General features: G+C 42.2%; 1 protein-coding gene and 1 pseudogene across 1 annotated transcript in view; one reads left to right on the top strand and one right to left on the bottom strand.

Annotated features, from left to right (window-relative positions):
- Positions 1-16,868, top strand: part of LOC112256399 — a 30,966-nt pseudogene extending 14,098 nt beyond the window's left edge.
- The window catches only part of LOC112256397 (nuclear export mediator factor Nemf), a 38,457-nt gene continuing 36,084 nt past the window's right edge, over positions 16,076-18,448 (bottom strand). Inside the window, exons 31-32 of the mRNA XM_024429642.2 lie at positions 18,244-18,323; positions 16,076-17,542 (exon numbers count right to left, since the gene is read on the bottom strand). Of these exons, the coding sequence (XP_024285410.1) occupies positions 17,465-17,542; positions 18,244-18,323 (158 nt within the window). The 3' untranslated portion in view covers positions 16,076-17,464. The remainder of the gene's footprint in view (positions 17,543-18,243; positions 18,324-18,448) is intronic.

The raw sequence follows: 18,448 nt of genomic DNA, 5'->3' as shown, positions 1-18,448 counted from the left end.
ACGTCGAAGTAGACACAACCAAAGTATTATTTTTTCATCCTCGAGATTCATTGAGGTCTGGTCAGAAATTCTACAGGTAATAGTTTCTCGGTTGTTGGTTTACTTTCCTGATTGAATCGATCCTTTCAACTGCAGAGTCACTTTGTGTTTGTCCCTGAAGACCCTGGTCCCAGCACAATCCTACCCAGGTGAGAGTGGAAAAACTGAGACAAGTTATTCCTCTGTTGTATTGCTCATGATTTGACTATAATCCTCTGATATTTCAATGTTTCTCAATAGACACTTTCTATAGGGTTTTTTCTGTTCTGTACTAACCATGAGGTACTCTACTTTATATAAATGCTTATGTCCTCAGGCCACGTTGGCAGACCACATCACTGAGGAGTTCAGACAGAGGGTGCCATTCTGTGTTCACTACGAACTCATCCAAGTGACTGAAATATTATAGTTGCTTGATTTGTTAACTTTTCCATAATTTGTTTTCTTGAACTTTATTAGCAAAGTTCTTATGATTTTTGTTCACATAATAGCTAATCTTTAGCATTGTCCAATGCATAAGGCTACATTTGCTCATTATAGCATTTTACCAATCTTGTTTTCACAGGTTGCTAGATGGTTTGTTGTCTTTGTTTTGCCTCTGCAGTGGCATTTTGTAAATGTCATCTTTGACATATAACAACATGTGAATCTACTTTTTCTGTGTCCGAATCCAGTACTGCAGCCAAGAGATTGTTGTCATTTGAGAAGACCTGGTGAACAAGATGTGTAGAAATTGTGTCCGGCTGCCTACCAGCAATCGCCGCATTCCAAACCATGTGAGATTTAGCTCCTCAGTTATGACACAGTCAACCTCTACTACTACTGCCTATAGCATCTAACTTGGCTAGTAACCATGGCCTGTATTCACAAAGCATTTTAGGGTAGGGGTGCGGCTCTAGAATCGTCCATAAAATTAAGATCTAAAAGGCCAAACTGATCCTAGATCAGCACTCCTACTCTGAGATGCTTCGTGAATACGGGTCCTGTAGTACAGTTTATTCGTCATGAGACATTTTCATGTTATCTTTATCTCCAGTTTGTGAAGACCATCTTGTTGCAGGGCCACCTGGCAACACTGCCGCTGTGTGTCAGTCCAGTGTTCTGGGCCTATGACTACGCTTTACGGGTTTATCCCATGCCTGTTATCATCTTTGCAGACAAATATGACCCCTTCAACATATCCAACACAGACTGCCTCTACATCAACCTGGTACTTGATACTTATTCAGAGATTTTTACCACTTTGTTTTATTATGACTCAGTATGATAGATCTTGTATTCTCATTTATAAGCTGTTTTTATGTACTGTTTGATGTATCATTCTGTTCATGCAGGGCTGCTTCCCAAAAAGTGGGTTCACTTTTAAGGACAGGTGAGAAATGTTATTTTGTCTTTGTTTATGCAGGATCTACACTTAGCGTTACTCATTATTTTTATTAGCATTGCTCTTTACTGGCAATACGGTAACTAGAGTATTGAGAATCAATTTGGTTTTGATGTCTTAATTCTTCTTTCTGATCTAAATATTATTTCGTTCACCACAGCAAACTTCAAAGTCTCTGAAGACCATAATGATAATTCTGGACTTGGATCGGCTGTAATGGTTGTGTAACATGTTTTTTGTCTAAAAATACTTTTGTATTTTATTTGTACATACTGTAACATTCAGCTTGGATCACAAACTATGTTACCATATAAAAGTTGAAAGAAATACTGCTCCTATACTGTGACCAAAGCAAAACAGACAAATTGAACAAAGTATGCAAAAAAATGCATATTGTCAGTGTATAAATTCAAAAACAATGAAATTAGACCAAATAAAGTTCAGGATGTAAGTCCAACTAAAAACGGTCCTAAAGTCAATCAAAAAGCAAAACAAATTGAAATCTCCCTTCAAAATGCAAAAATAAGTCATCTAATAAAGGCACAAAATAATAGTCAACAGGATCAATCTCACAGGATGGTTGAGGAAGAGGAAAATCCAGCCTGGTTCAGAGTTCCTTAAAACAGCTCAATGTTCATGGCATCCTCTAAAACAGTGGTTCTTAACCTTGGAGGTACTGAACCCCACCAGTTTCATATGCGCATTCACCGAACCCTACTTAATTGGAAAAATAAAATATGATTTTTTTCTAATGAAAACATAGATATATATTTTACTGGTGCACAACATGAACCGTTTATCAACATCAGTGTTCAACGAACAAATTCATCAAAACATGATTTTCACACAAAAACATAATGAATATCAGTGTGACCTCTGCTGTTGCCTTTCAGAGACCAGTTCAGAAATGCGCGGCTTCACCTTGGCAAGTGCCACTCATGTCATTTTCGCAACAAAGTCTGTTCCTTTTCTTCGTTTATGTCCAGCATCCTTGAAAAGGATTGCTCGCAAAGATATGTTGTAACAAACGGTATGAAAATCTCCAGAGCTTTCTTAGCAATAACAGTACGTTACCATTTGTTGACACCAAAGCGTTGCTGTTGAACCTGGCTCTGCTGAATTGCAATGATTTCACAGAGGTATTCATCATTGACATCTGTTGTCTCAACACTAAACGTGAACGGCTATCTCACCCATGCTGGATATGACTCTCTTGTAGGGAAGTATCCGTCGAGAGACTTTGCAAGCTCATCTAAGTGCGTGGCAATTGCTTGCTTCAGTTCCGCTGGTACAGAAATGTCTCCGATTCCAGATACATCTTCGATCTTACTTACACAGTCGTCGTCTAGCAGGGGAAAGTTTGCGAAGTTATCGTTCTCTGTTCGTCGTTTCCATAACGGTAGCTTTTTTTGAAAAGCCTTCAGGTTTTCCTTCGCTTCGATGATGTTGACTCCACCGCCCTGCATCTTTTGATTGAGAGCTGCGAAGATATCAGCCATGTACGCTAAAATGAGAATGAACTCAGAATTTTTTTAAGCAATCTGCATGACAATGTTGGTGCTCTTGCAAAAACAGGGCTAATTCCACACGCACGGCAAAAACACGATTCAGCACCTGTCCCGGGATACCCACCAAGCGTTAGAATGGTACAGAAGTACCTCGAATTCAGAGTCCATTTCTTTACACAGCTCATCGAAGATGCGGTGCCTCAGAGCACTAGTTCGTGCACAGTTCACGCATTCCACTACAATTTTTAATACTTCTGCCAGTTTTGGAGGCAAAGTTTTTGTTGTCAACGCATGACTGTGCAGAATACAATGCGTAACAATGATGCATCGGCTTTCACTAGCGCACCAAAACCAGACTTTCTTCCCAGCATGACTGGAGCTCCGTCCGAACAAACTGCAGAAACCATATCCCACGAAAGATTGTTGTCTTTGAAGAAGTCATCCACAAGTTTCTTCACATCGGCTGCCTTAGTTGTTGTTGTAAGAGGCTTACAAAATAAAAAATCTTCCTTTATCATGTCGTCTTTCACATAGCGCACGAATACAGCAAGCTGGCTTAGATTGGAAACGTCTGTTGTCTCGTCGAGTTGAAGGCTGAATTTTGCCGGGCTTGAAATCAGATCTGCAACTACTTTGCTCATGTCCTCTATTCTGTCGCTGATGGTGTCACTTGAAAGAGGAATTTGGGATAACTTAACTTCAGCCTCTTTTCCCAGCATGATATTCGCCATCTTCAACACAGCTGGTTTTATGAGTGTTTCACCAATGGTGTGTGGTTTGCCCTGCTTTGCAATCAGGTAAGCAACTTCGTACGATGCTGAGAGGATCGGTTTGTTGATGGGTACAAAGCCGAGAACAGGCAGAGTAGCCTTTTCATCGAATTCAGCGAGCATTGTGTTCTTGTATTTTCCATCTCCATGCAGCTTAAGGAAGTGTTCTCTTTTGCTGGTGCTAGACTAGAATTGCTCAACTTGGCATTGCAAATCATGCAGTTAGGACGCTGACTCCCATCACGTTCCGATATACATGTGAATCCATATTGTACATATTCGTCCGACCACTTTCTTTTTTTGCTCGACATAGTAAGTATGAAGGGATTAAAATTATCCGAAAGAAATCACAAGACAGTCACAAGTCGACTACTGAGCGCACCAAATTCCCTGCAGCACAGATAGGCCAAGCAATGTAGCGTGATCACCTGCAGCCAATGATGGCCAAGCGCGGCGTGTCATCACGAATCATATTAGTCGAATGTGTCTTGACCTCCGCAGAACCCCTGAGACTGACTCACCGAACCCCTGGGATTCGATCGAACCCAGGTTAAGAACCACTGCTCTAAAACAATCAACATAAATTCTTTGTCATTGGGGTTAACAATCCACAAAAATGAGCAACAAATTATCACTTGGAATGGCTAATATAGGCTCTTAAAAGGTTTTTCAAACAAATAGAACCTCAGCCATGTACATCCCAAACATTTCTCAAAACTCTCCTCCATTTGTTCTTATTTTATGGTGTATTGGCAATCGCACAATTTAATGTGCATTCCACAATCTATTGTGCGGGATGGAAACAGGACTCCCAAAAATGGAAAGAAATACCCCAAAACCTACCCCCAAAAATAAACAAAACTAAATCAAACAACTTTTCTGTTAAATAATACATACACAGACTCAAGGATGGCGGCTCTTCAGGCGGCAATACCCCTTGCAAGTCCCAAAAACTTTTCTGCCGCAGCCACAATAATGTCCAGTTTCTTACATGTCTTTGAGACTTGTGCCCTATAGTTTATAACTGTCAATGTCGCAAAATCCACCTTTAACACAGGGTATCTTTTGACTGGCAGCAAACATTTACTACAGGCTGTGGTGCATCCACTACCATATCTTCACTAATGTCACTTCTTTTCTCAATACTTTGAAATCTCCTCTGCATAGAAGATTTGAATGACCGCTCTAACTTCTGCCACCTCAATCTCCTTCACCCTTACAGGGCACTCCAGGAACTCGAGATCATGATCCCTTATCACAATTGCAACACTGTCATCCTTCCACACACCGTTCTTCAATATACTGTCTTGAAACATAACCAAATCCTTTACACTGCAATGGTCTGTAGACAAAAGCTCTTACAGCATATCAACAGGACCGACAAACTTTCTTATTTTTCTCCATTCACCCAGCGGGTCAAACCCCAGGCACAAACCACACCAGGAATTCTCTTTGGGATTCAACCTGAACAGCCATCATCACCCCTGAGATGACTCCTTTGACGGGTGCTCTTACGCCGAATTTTAAAAACACAAAACTTATTTTGTCCAGATTATGTTTAGGCTCACTGCTATCTTCCTCTGTTCTTCAGAAATACAATTAATCAAAATAAGACCACTCCTGGTCACTAACTGACCACTTTTCCCAGCGCATACTTCACAATTTGACACCTCAAACGGGTCTCCCACATATGCATCCCAACAAGAAGAGATTCATTATCATTCATACATGTATCCTCCACTCCAATTCCAGTTTTCAATACTACTGTTGTCCATTCAGTACATTCATCTTCACCAACTTTGCTCGACACGCTGCTTGATTCGAACTTAAACAACTTCCGGCGCCGACAGAGATGGCCGCCTCGCTTCGCGTTCCTAGGAAACTATGCAGTTTTTTTGTTTTTTTACGTGTTATTTCTTACATTAGTACCCCAGGTCATCTTAGGTTTCATTACATACAGTCGAGAAGAACTACTGAATATAAGATCAGCGTCAACTCACCATCAGTACGACCAAGAATATGTTTTTCGCGACGCGGATCCTGTGTTCTGCCTTACAAACAGGACAACGGAGTGGATTCCATGCAGCGACCCAAAAAAACGACTCAGAAAAAGAGGGAAACGAGGCGGTCTTCTGGTCAGACTCCGGAGACGGGCACACCGTGCACCACTCCCTAGCATTCTTCTTGCCAATGTCCAGTCTCTTGACAACAAGGTTGATGAAATCCGAGCAAGGGTAGCATTCCAGAGGGACATCAGAGACTGTAACGTTCTTTGCTTCACGGAAACATGGCTCACTGGAGAGACGCTATCCGAGGCGGTGCAGCCAACGGGTTTCTCCACGCATCGCGCCGACAGAAACGAACATCTTTCTGGTAAGAAGAGGGGCGGGGGCGTATGCCTTATGACTAACGTGACATGGTGTGATGAAAGAAACATACAGGAACTCAAATCCTTCTGTTCACCTGATTTAGAATTCCTCACAATCAAATGTAGACCGCATTATCTACCAAGAAAATTCTCTTCGATTATAATCACAGCCGTATATATCCCCCCCCAAGCAGACACATCGATGGCTCTGAACAAACTTTATTTAACTCACTGGAAACGATTTATCCGGAGGCTGCATTCATTGTAGCTGGGGATTTTAAGGCTAATCTGAAAACAAGACTCCCTAAATTTTATCAGCATATCGATTGCGCAACCAGGGGTGGAAAGACCTTGGATCATTGTTACTCTAACTTCCGCGACGCATATAAGGCCCTGCCCCGCCCCCCTTTCGGAAAAGCTGACCACGACTCCATTTTGTTGATCCCTGCCTACAGACAAACTAAAACAAGAGGCTCCCACGCTGAGGTATGTCCAACGCTGGTCCGACCAAGCTGACTCCACACTCCAAGACTGCTTCCATCACGTGGACTGGGACATGTTTCGTATTGCGTCAGATAACAATATTGACGAATACGCTGATTCGGTGTGCGAGTTCATTAGAACGTGCGTTGAAGATGTCGTTCCCATAGCAACGATTAGAACATTCCCTAACCAGAAACCGTGGATTGATGGCAGCATTCGTGTGAAACTGAAAGCGCGAACCACTGCCTTTAATCAGGGCAAGGTGTCTGGTAACATGACTGAATACAAACAGTGCAGCTATTCCCTCCGCAAGGCTATCAAACAAGCGTCAGTACAGAGACAAAGTAGAATCTCAATTCAACGGCTCAGACACGAGGTATGTGGCAGGGTCTACAGTCAATCACGGACTACAGGAAGAAATCCAGCCCAGTCACGGACCAGGATGTCTTGCTCCCAGGCAGACTAAATAACGTTTTTGCCCGCTTTGAGGACAATACAGTGCCACTGACACGGCCTGCAATGAAAACATGGGGTCTCTCCTTCACTGCAGCCGAGGTGAGTAAGACATTTAAACGTGTTAACGCTCGCAAGGCTGCAGGCCCAGACGGCATCCCCAGCCGCGCCCTCAGAGCATGCGCAGACCAGCTGGCCGGTGTGTTTACGGACATATTCAATCAATCCCTATACCAGTCTGCTGTTCCCACATGCTTCAAGAGGGCCACCATTGTTCCTGTTCCCAAGAAAGCTAAGGTAACTGAGCTAAACGACTACCGCCCCGTAGCACTCACATCCGTCATCATGAAGTGCTTTGAGAGACTAGTCAAGGACCATATCACCTCCACCCTACCTGACACCCTAGACCCGCTCCAATTTGCTTACCGCCCAAATAGGTCCACAGACGGTGCAATCTCAACCACACTGCACACTGCCCTAACCCATCTGGACAAGAGGAATACCTATGTGAGAATGCTGTTCATCGACTACAGCTCGGCATTCAACACCATAGTACCCTCCAAGCTCGTCATCAAGCTCGAGACCCTGGGTCTCGACCCCGCCCTGTGCAACTGGGTACTGGACTTCCTGACGGGCCGCCCCCAGGTGGTGAGGGTAGGCAACAACATCTCCTCCCCGCTGATCCTCAACACTGGGGCCCCACAAGGGTGCGTTCTGAGCCCTCTCCTGTACTCCCTGTTCACCCACGACTGCGTGGCCACGCACGCTTCCAACTCAATCATCAAGTTTGCGGACGACACAACAGTGGTAGGCTTGACTACCAACAACGACGAGACGGCCTACAGGGAGGAGGTGAGGGTCCTCGGAGTGTGGTGTCAGGAAAATAACCTCACACTCAACGTCAACAAAACTAAGGAGATGATTGTGGACTTCAGTAAACAGCAGAGGGAACACCCCCCTATCCACATCGATGGAACAGTAGTGGAGAGGGTAGCAAGTTTTAAGTTCCTCGGCATACACATCATAGACAAACTGAATTGGTCAACTCACACAGACAGCATCGTGAAGAAGGCGCAGCAGCGCCTCTTCAACCTCAGGAGGCTGAAGAAATTCGGCTTGTCACCAAAAGCACTCACAAACTTCTACAGATGCACAATCGAGAGTATCCTGGCGGGCTGTATCACCGCCTGGTACGGCAACTGCTCCGCCCTCAACCGTAAGGCTCTCCAGAGGGTAGTGAGGTCTGCACAACGCATCACCAGGGGCAAACTACCTGCCCTCCAGGACACCTACACCACCCGATGTTACAGGAAGGCCATAAAGATCATCAAGGACATCAACCACCCGAGCCACTGCCTATTCACCCCGCTATCATCCAGAAGGCGAGGTCAGTACAGGTGCATCAAAGCTGGCACCGAGAGACTGAAAAACAGCTTCTATCTCAAGGCCATCAGACTGTTAAACAGCCACCACTAACATTGAGTGGCTGCTGCCAACACACTGACAATGACACTGTCTCAACTCCAGCCACTTTAATAATGGGAATTGATGGGAAATGATGTAAATATATAAACAATGCTACCTTATATAATGTTACTTACCCTACATTATTAATCTCATATGCATACGTATATACTGTACTCTATATCATCGACTGCATCCTTATGTAATACATGTATCACTAGCCACTTTAACTATGCCACTTTGTTTACATACTCATCTCATATGTATATACTGTACTCGATATCAGCTACTGTATCTTGCCTATGCTGCTCTGTACCATCACTCATTCATATATCCTTATGTACATATTCTTTATCCCCTTACACTGTGTATAAGACAGTTTTGGAATTGTTAGTTAGATTACTTGTTGGTTATTACTGCATTGTCGGAACTAGAAGCACAAGCATTTCGCTACACTCGCATTAACATCTGCTAACCATGTGTATGTGACAAATAAAATTTGATTTGATTTGACTCATCATCCACTTCCATCTTTTCCTGACAGCATGTCCCAGCAGCCTTTTGCCTTCACTCATTTCTAAAAGGGACAGCCCACCAAAATGACAATGGCAGTCAGAACTGGCAGATACATAATATAACAGCATTAAAATGAAAATACACAAAGGTTTAACCTTGCAAAGTTTTTAAAACTTTAAACCAGACGTCATATGTCTATCACCTCACACTACCTTTTGTATCATGGAGAATAAAGGTTCACATTCCTTGAATTGTCAACTCTGTTCTTTTTCACTTGACTGGTGAATGTTTGACAATAAAATCATATTTTTTATTACGCTTCTATTCTGGCTACTATCCTTCTTGCACAAATGAAATTATATTGATCCCATAAAGATGGCGGAAATGAGATGTTTTTGGCTGCTTCCGGTCAGGCTTCAACTAAATGTTGCACAGTAATCACTGGACAAAAACAACGCTTTACGCTGAAGGCCAAAGCAGACGGTCATTTGAAGTCCTGTACGTAAAGTGACATATAAGCTGAATCTTCTTTTTCAATGTTTTATGCATTAACCGCAGTTAAATTGGATGATATGGCAAACTAACTAGCACGTTCATGTCAGCTGTTTCTGCAAGCTTTCTAACGTGTTAGCTAGCTAGGCTACGTTGGTAGTGTCGCACAATCAATATGTTTAAAATTATGCTTACTGCAAACTAGTCTTTATACACGAGCTACGTATTTATATTATGTTAATGATAGCATGAAAGCTAACGTTTTGCGTTCCCATGTAAACAAACCATCCTCCACGGTGCAAAAAAGTTGTCAAATGTTTTTGATCTGGCACAGTACACAGTTGGTACACAGTACTTGCAGGTTCATACTAGTTAACAGGCAATAACAATCCAAGTATTACCCAGTAACTGCTTTTTGCAATCTGAATTATTTTTCTCTCTTAGAATTCCGATTGTAAAACATCTTCTCTTTAGGGGGCGGCAGGGTAGCCTAGTGGTTGGAGCGGTGGACTAGTAACCGGAAGGTTACAAGTTCAAACCCCCGAGCTGACAAGGTACAAATCTGTCGTTCTGCCCCTGAACAGGCAGTTAACCCACTGTTCCTAGGCCGTCATTGAAAATAAGAATTTGTTCTTAACTGACTTGCGTAGTTAAATAAAGGTAAAATAAAAAATACACATGTATTTAACTAGGCAAGTCAGTTAAGAACACATTCTTATTTACAATGATGGCCAAACCCGGACGACGCTGGGCCAATTGTGCGCCTCCCTATCATGGACCCCCAATCATGGCAGGATGTGATACAGTTTACACCACACAGTTTACGAAAAATAGTTAGCTCCTACAGACAGTGAGTCAGGTGTCCGTGACTTGCTATGTAAAGCAGGCATTGTTACTGTTCGATTAAACGTTGGAATAGGCAAACCGAGTGTTCTAAGCAAGATCTTTGGTGTCAGGCACGACGGATCCAGTATCTCAGAAACAGCCGCCCTCCTGGGCTTTTCATGCACATCGAGATCACAGCAGAGATCAACCTCTTAGATTTATTTAAACATGACTTAAAAAAAGTAAGCCTTTGCAACATTAACCAATTAAAACAATATATTTGGGGGATTGGAAATGATGCTGACAATTACATTGATAGAAGCAACAATTTATCTGCAATATTAAAGCTGAGCTACACCCTTAAAAAACACATTCACCAAATTAAAAGTTCTGTAGCAATGTTTGTGCATATTGTCTATGCTTGAATTGCCCTGCCAATGTTTTTCTCAGACCATTTTCAAATGACATTTAAAAAAATGTAGGTATATGATCACACTGGTAATTATTTGTATAACTTGTGAGGCACAGCTGAGTGTCTTTTTACTGGACTGGTGGCCTGCATCTGATGGGTCAGCCTGAGGGGAGGGAGGGAGGGAGCAGCAGTGAGGCTGCCACTCACCGTCCCTGTGCACACCTCCTTCCGCTGAGAAAAGGGGACAGTCTTCCAGCTGATTGCAAAACTCAAGTCACGCTGCATTATTTCTGCATCATGCGCCAATTAACGTTACTTATATGACCAGAGAAAGTTAAATATTCCTCTATTAAAAAAGACAAGCCGCAAATAATAACACAAGCTTATCGGAACACTTTCCTACTCATTCATTGCAGCTGCAGTGCTGGTTGTAGCGTGAGTGGAAGTAGGGAGAACACACATTTTATGGCTTTATAAAAGTGTTGACAGTGCTGATTAACAACCTAAACATCAACTTACTCATAAAAACAGCAGCTCTTTGCTGTATTTGTTGAGTTCTAGTAATGTTTTTGAAATCTCAGTATCAACTTTGCTGTGCGTTTGAGGCCTCTTTTTACAGTTTATGCCTCGAGGAAACTGCAGGATGTGCTGATCTGAGCGGCCAGCGGTAGGCTATGGCTGCACTTGACTTGCTCTCTGGGCCTGCTGGGTAGGCAGTTCTACCTTCAGAAATGAAATGGTTCAAAATGGGAACACTTTGCCTTGTAAGACTGCTGAATCAAGTGCACCTACCGCCAATGGTACGAAAAAATAAATAAATAGGAATGTAATGCTATTTAAACAAATGTTTTTTACATAAATGTTTGGTGATTAGGAATGCCTTGTATTGGGATACCAGTTAGTGACCACAGGTCTAGGGTGGGCGACAAACAAAAAACATCCAGTTTGCTGTAGTGCTGTGGGTGAAGGAGAATGGCAAGAATCGTGCAAGCTAACAGGGAGGCCACAAACAGACAAATAATAGCACAGTACAACAGTGGTGTGTAGAACAACATCTCAGAATGCACAACTTGTCGAGCATTGTCACGATTTGGCTATTGCAGTAGCAGACCACGCTGGGTTCCACTCCTATCAGCTAAAAACAATAAGAATTTGTTCTGGAGGCAAATGGGGGTCCAACCTGGTACTATACTGAACAAAAATAAATGTAACATGCAACAATTTCATAGATGTTACCAAGTTAGTTGATATAAGGAATTTAGTCAATTGAAATCAATTAATTAGGCCCTATTCTATGGATTTCACATGACTGGCAATGCAAATATGCATCTGTTGGTCACAGATACCCCAAAAAAAGTCAGTATCTGGTGTGATACTGACTATGGGGGCCTCATGCAGCGCGACACACATCTCCTTTGCATAGAGTTGATCAGGCTGTTGATTGTGGCCTGTAGAATGTTGTCCCACTTCTCCTCAATGGCTGTGTGAAGTTTGCTGGATATTGGCAGGAAATGAAACATGCACATGTCTATCCAGAGCATTCCAAACATGCTCATTGGGGGACAGGTCTGAGTATGCAGTAGAGGTCGACTGATTAATCGGAATAGCCGATTAATTAGGGCAGATTTAAAGTTTTCATAACAATCGGAAATCGGTATTTTTGGGTGCCGATAAAATACAATTTTAAAAGTAAATTTTATTTTTTCATACCTTTATTTAACTAGACAAGTCAGTTAAGAACACATTCTTATTTTTAATGATGGCCTAGGAACGGTGGGTTAACTGCCTTGTTCAGGGGCAGAACGACAGATTTTCACCTTGTTAGCTCGGGGGATACAATCTTGCAATCTTACAGTTAACTAGTCCAACACAATCATGACCTGCCTCTCTCTCTCGTTGCACTCCACAAGGAGACTGCCTGTTACACGAATGCAGTAAGCCAAGGTAAGTTGCTATCTAGCATTAAACTTATCTTCATAAAAAACAATCAATCATAATCACTAGTTAACTACACATGGTTGATGATATTACTAGATATTATCTAGCGTGTCCTGCGTTGCATATAATCTGACTGAGCATACAAGTATCTGACTGAGCGGGGGTAGGCAGAAGCAGGTGCATAAACATTCATTCAAACAGCACTTTTGTGCGTTTTGCCAGCAGCTCTTCGTTGTGCGTCAAGCATTGCGCTGTTTATGACTTCAAGCCTATCAACTCCCAAGATGAGGCTGGTGTAACCGAAGTGAAATGGCTAGCTAGTTAGCGCGCGCTAATAGTGTTTCAAACGTCACTCACTCTGAGCCTTCTAGTAGTTGTTCCCCTTGCTCTGCATCGCTGCTTCGATGGTGGCTGTTGTCGTTGTGTTGCTGGTTCGAGCCCAGGGAGGAGCGAGGAGAGGGACGGAAGCTCTACTGTTACACTGGCAATACTAAAGTGCCTGTAAGAACATCCAATAGTCAAAGGTTAATTAAATACAAATGGTATAGAGGGAAATAGTCCTATAATTCCTATAATAACTACAACCTAAAACTTCTTATAACTACAACCTAAAACTGCTGCATGCTACCAACATGGAGATATCTTTCGATGCAGTGATGATTAGAGAATTACAGAATTTTCCATTTAAAATCCCTGCTCCCACTTTAAAGCAACAATCCCAAAGCGGCTCCCCAACCCTGGTTTGGTAAACCGCTGAGGGATGGTTCTGGAAAAATGTAACCACTCAAATTCATAGATAGCTATTTTTTATTTTATTTTACCTTTATTTAACATGACAAGTCAGTTAAGAACAAATTCTTATAGCAACTGCTGATTGTTCCTTTAAGCACCACAGCAGGACATTCACCATGGCATGATTTATGCTATCTCACCTCAGAAGCCTGTTTGCCAACAGACTTAAAAGGCCCAATGCAGCCAAATCATTTCTGGGTAACTATTAAGTACCTTACTGTAATTGTTTTCCATTAAAACTAACATTTGCTTAATAGCAACAACAAAATTATCAAGCAAGAATTGTGCAAGGACTGTGGCTGAGTGGGGAGGGGAAAACTTAATACTAGCTGTTATTGGGATACAGGTTTGGAAATCTTTATTGGTCTATTAATCAATTTATGGCCTGGTGACATCACCAGGAAAGCCTAAACTCCTGCCCATGCAAACAGGCTGATTAGATGGCCGTATGTAGATTGTATTTTCCACTATAACATTTTTTTTTTTTTACAGTAACCAGGTTTCCAGCCAACCTTAGAGTAAAGTAATGAAGTAAAACATGTAATGACCAGCATGATGGAAACACATGATGGACTTCCCAAATGTCGACAAAACTAAATGTGATCTTTTTGTGTTTGTAAAATATATTTTAGCGAGAAATATCGGTGGAAATGCTTTTATGCGTAAGTATTGATATAATAACATATCGAAGTAAACTTGGAGTCACGCGATGACATGTCCTCCCACTACGACTCGTCAGGAAAGCATGCTGTTTATTAGGCTACAGATGAAATTAATGATGAACTTCACAGAGTGGTGAAAGTGCAAGGTGATGCTCCTTTCCAATAAATATTGAGGTTCTTATTCTGGTGATATCTTAATCGATGCTTGGCTGCCATTTGACAGATCTCAATCTTTTGTCCTTAATAATAATCTCATCATGTAGGCTATACGTCCGCTCTAGCCAACAGTGTGCCAATAAAGCTGTTGGCTGGAGAGCAATACCAGTGGGCACCCGCAAAAAAACATTTTGCGATGGAAGCCCATTTAACTTTTAATCGCTACATTTGCTGTACAATGATACAAAACAGAATTGACTGCACTGGGCCTTTAAAATGTTAATGTCTGTTACAAGAGACTAGTCTTATTCCATTTATACCGTCTGCCCTTCAGGTCTTTCAGCTCCCTCTCCGAACACCTCTCCTCTGCTGGGAGGAGATGAAGCATCTCAAGGGCCTGGCCCCGTCCTGCAAGGACAAACTGGGCTGCTGGGTTCACAAGAATAGGTGAGTTGGTCTATTGGCAGGCAGTGTGTTTATATAATAGGTCTTCGAGTTGCTCCATCTCATTACCTCTAAAGCAGCCTTTACCAAGCTATGGGGTTGCAAGAGAAATTCTACACAGAACATCATACAAAATTGACTGATGATCTTCCCAATACCTTTCTGATGCATTTGTCACTTCAAACCATTTCTCCATTAACTGCCAGCTGTTCACAGGCTAGTATTCTTCGGTGGCTACGGATATATGGCACAAGGAGCTCACAGAGGGACATTTGAATACGATGAAACTTCATTCATGGTATGGTCAATTAATTGCACAACCCTTGAAACCTTCAGCTGCTTTTAACACCAGTATGAAAATGGTCTGTTAAGTGTATCTGTCTGGAGCAAAGGGAGTTGTCAATAATTGTAAAGTTCTTGGTCGTGTTAATTAAGCACCAAACTCTTTTTTTTTTTACTGAAACGGGGATAACCAATAAGAAACGCACATTTTTGTTCCGTAGTTAAATGTTTGCATGCCCTAATGAAAACAATCCCTTCTCTGTGTGTTGTAACAGGGAGATAATCCGGGGCGGGGCTGGAACAACCACATTCACATTCTGGACCTGGAGATGTCCACCTGGAGCCAGCCAGTCACCAAGGTAACAGCATTCCCTTAAATCATGTCACAACTTTCTGTGTTGGAAGCCATTTTGCACATCTGTTTCAATGGGAGCTCCAGTCTCACCTCTCCATTCCCCCTTTCTATTGAAGGGTAATGCCCCATCTCCCCGGGCAGCACATGCCTGTGCCAAGGTGGGCAACCGAGGCTATGTGTTTGGGGGGCGTTACAGGGTAAGTAGGAATGTTCTGAAAAGAGATTACTCAAGTTCCTGCTGAGTTTACGGTCACACTGTCTAATGTGAAATTGTATCACGGGCCTGTAGATAGATGTTGACCATGTTCATTTCTATGACTTATCACATAAAGGAGCTTGTATTCTAAATGTTTGATGCTTTGTCTCTTTTACAACAGGATTACCGCCTGAACGACTTGCACTACATCGACATGGATTCCTGGGAGTGGCATGAAATGTAGTCCTCATCCAAAATGTCTTCATGCATGTTATAGCATTAAACACCTTTTTTTAGGGGAGGGGGCTGTGCTCTAACCCATAGATGTACCTCTGTTCACCTTTATGGGACTAACCCTTTACCCCGGTCCTATTTCCCCTTGACCTTCCCTTGCCCCTCTACAGGAGTGTTCCTCAGCAGGGTCCTGTGGGACGCTCATGGCACTCCCTCACCCCCGTGTCACCTGATCACATCTTCCTGTTCGGAGGCTTCACAACATATAGAGAGACACTGAGTGAGTGAAGAATACTTCCTTATCCATTTTCCTTGAGTCCAAGGCATGACCAAATGTTTTATTCCTCCATCCTTTTGTAATATATACAGGTGACGCTTGGCTGTACTGCGTCAGCAAGAACAAGTGGCAGCAGTACAAGCACAATCATACACAGAGCCCCAGGTAATATCGCAAGAGAGAAACCAATTAGTGGTAATGAATGGGAGCTGCTTGTTTCACTGTTTGTGTGTGTGTGTCCTTAGTCATTTTCCTCTTTTTTTGTGTCAGGCTCTGGCACACGGCCTGTTCTGGTCCTGATGGGGAGGTCTTTGTGTTTGTGCCAATAACCTGCTGTCCCATCAGCGAGCAGTGAGTACAGTGAGACCACAAGTGTCACTTAAAATTAAAACTACAAACTGATTGATAACAATGTTTACTACCAAGTATGGTTTGAATAAAGATATGTCAATTGCCTTTAACAGGCTCACAGCAAAGAGTTGCTGGTGTTCACGGTTCAACCCAAGTCACTTGTCTGGTGAGTAGAGAAACAACCCTGAACCCAGACAAAAACATGGCCCTAACTACTGGGTTTTGTTTATTAGGGAGGGCATGCAACAACAAAGGTTCAGTAGTCAGTCCGTTTGGTGCCTAATGAACACATCTTTTAGTCAATGTAAAACTTGCTTGTCCCCCTCTCTAGGTTCTGTATGGAAGCAGCATTGCAGCACAGAGAGTTGCTGGCTGTGTCATGGGACTGCCTGCCTAAACACCTGCTACACAGTCTCAAACAGAGGATGGGAGGCATCAATGCACTGGGGTCATGAGGCATATTCCACCACATTCTATGGGATGCCGGGGTGTGTGTGGACAGTCATGACCTTGGTGCTAGCTGAACAAAGAGGACAGCTCAACCCATCTTGTCACGAGTGTTATTAATTTAGTGAAACATTTTTAGGCTTTTGATGGGAGTGGTGTTGGCCAGTCAGCAAGCATGGCAACATTCATTATCCTTAGGTGTGAATTTGTCATGCCAGTGTTTGAAAATACCATGTTCAGTCCTGCTGGAAAGGTGTTATACCTTTGACCATGTTAGTCAGAAGAGGCTTGTGTAGTATTTTCTGTTTTTAATCAGGTAATAATACCAGTTGCACTGAAGTTACCACAAAAAGTTTCTCATTTTGTATTATTTGCACAAGTTTCATAAAAATCTTAATTTTGAATCAAGAAAAAATACATGTAAAATCAGATTTTGTTCTGACATTTTGCATTGCTTTCCCCCTCCCTGTCATCTTGAAGTAAAGATCCAGGAAAATGTAATGCTTCGGTGCACAAGCTTTTCCTGTCATCCAATTGCAGACATCATAGTACTATTAAGGGTGGGGTTAACTCATTGTTTCGTGAAGAAAGTCCATGTCGACTAAATTGTATAGGTCTATTTCTTCTTGGCTGCCATTAGGTTAGGTGCTGACACTTTAACTTTGCCTGGGATGTTTCTTGATAAATCTGTATCCTGAAATGAGAAAAGGATGGTTGTTGTTTTGTGCCAAGTGGCTACGCAGTCATTCATATCAAGTAATAGCTAAGGTGCTTACATATTCTAGAATGTCAAATTGATTTTATATACATAAATCACCCGTTTATAAATGGCAAAGCTCTCAGTATAGTGATGCAAGTCTTTAGATGTTGTACGCAATGTTATATTCCCTTTTGCGCGACTCTTAATTTTGCTGTTCAATTCTCCGTGTAGCCTGCTGCATGCCAAAGTAAAGGAAACACTAACTGACGAGTGATCATAGGGCGTTGGCCACCACTATGCCTCTTGGCATAGATTCTACAACTGTCTGTAGCTTTCAATATACTTTGTATTCTTCATTTACTTAGATGTTGTGGATAAAGTTTGGAATAACACAATTTCATGTGTACAACATCTAAAGACCTGCATCACTATACTGAGAGCTTTGCTGTTTCTAAAAGAATTTATTTGGAGCCTTTGTTCATATTTTTCGGAAGTGATTTGCTGTTTGGGGTTTCTCAAATGTGAAATCACAAAAGATTTGTCTGGACCGGCATGTTATAGAAATAACATTCCATTTACATAAAATAACTCGAGCACGTTGGCTACCTGCCATTCAGTAGTCTCAAAATGGACTCTGTCCAATAAAAATAACTTGTTTTGTTACAGTGCACCCTAATGAACACATTCCGCCTTACCTTGACACTGCGAAACAGGTCCTTCTCTCTAGTCGAAGCCTCCCTGGCTTTCATGAAGCTGAATACTGCAGTGCGGGCAGCTGGGAGGACAAAATATAGATACAGAATTTCCTAGGATCCAGCCATGTCATCATTTATAATACTAGATAAGATAGAGACCTGCACTGTCAAAAAAACATTTTGGATCTATTCCCTTTTTTGTTAC

The sequence above is a fragment of the Oncorhynchus tshawytscha genome, linkage group LG24 (genome assembly GCF_018296145.1).
Source record: "Oncorhynchus tshawytscha isolate Ot180627B linkage group LG24, Otsh_v2.0, whole genome shotgun sequence".
Taxonomy (NCBI): Eukaryota; Metazoa; Chordata; class Actinopteri; order Salmoniformes; family Salmonidae; genus Oncorhynchus; species Oncorhynchus tshawytscha.
Note: the sequence above shows the minus strand (reverse complement) of the source record. Positions and strands in the feature narration are given on the sequence as shown.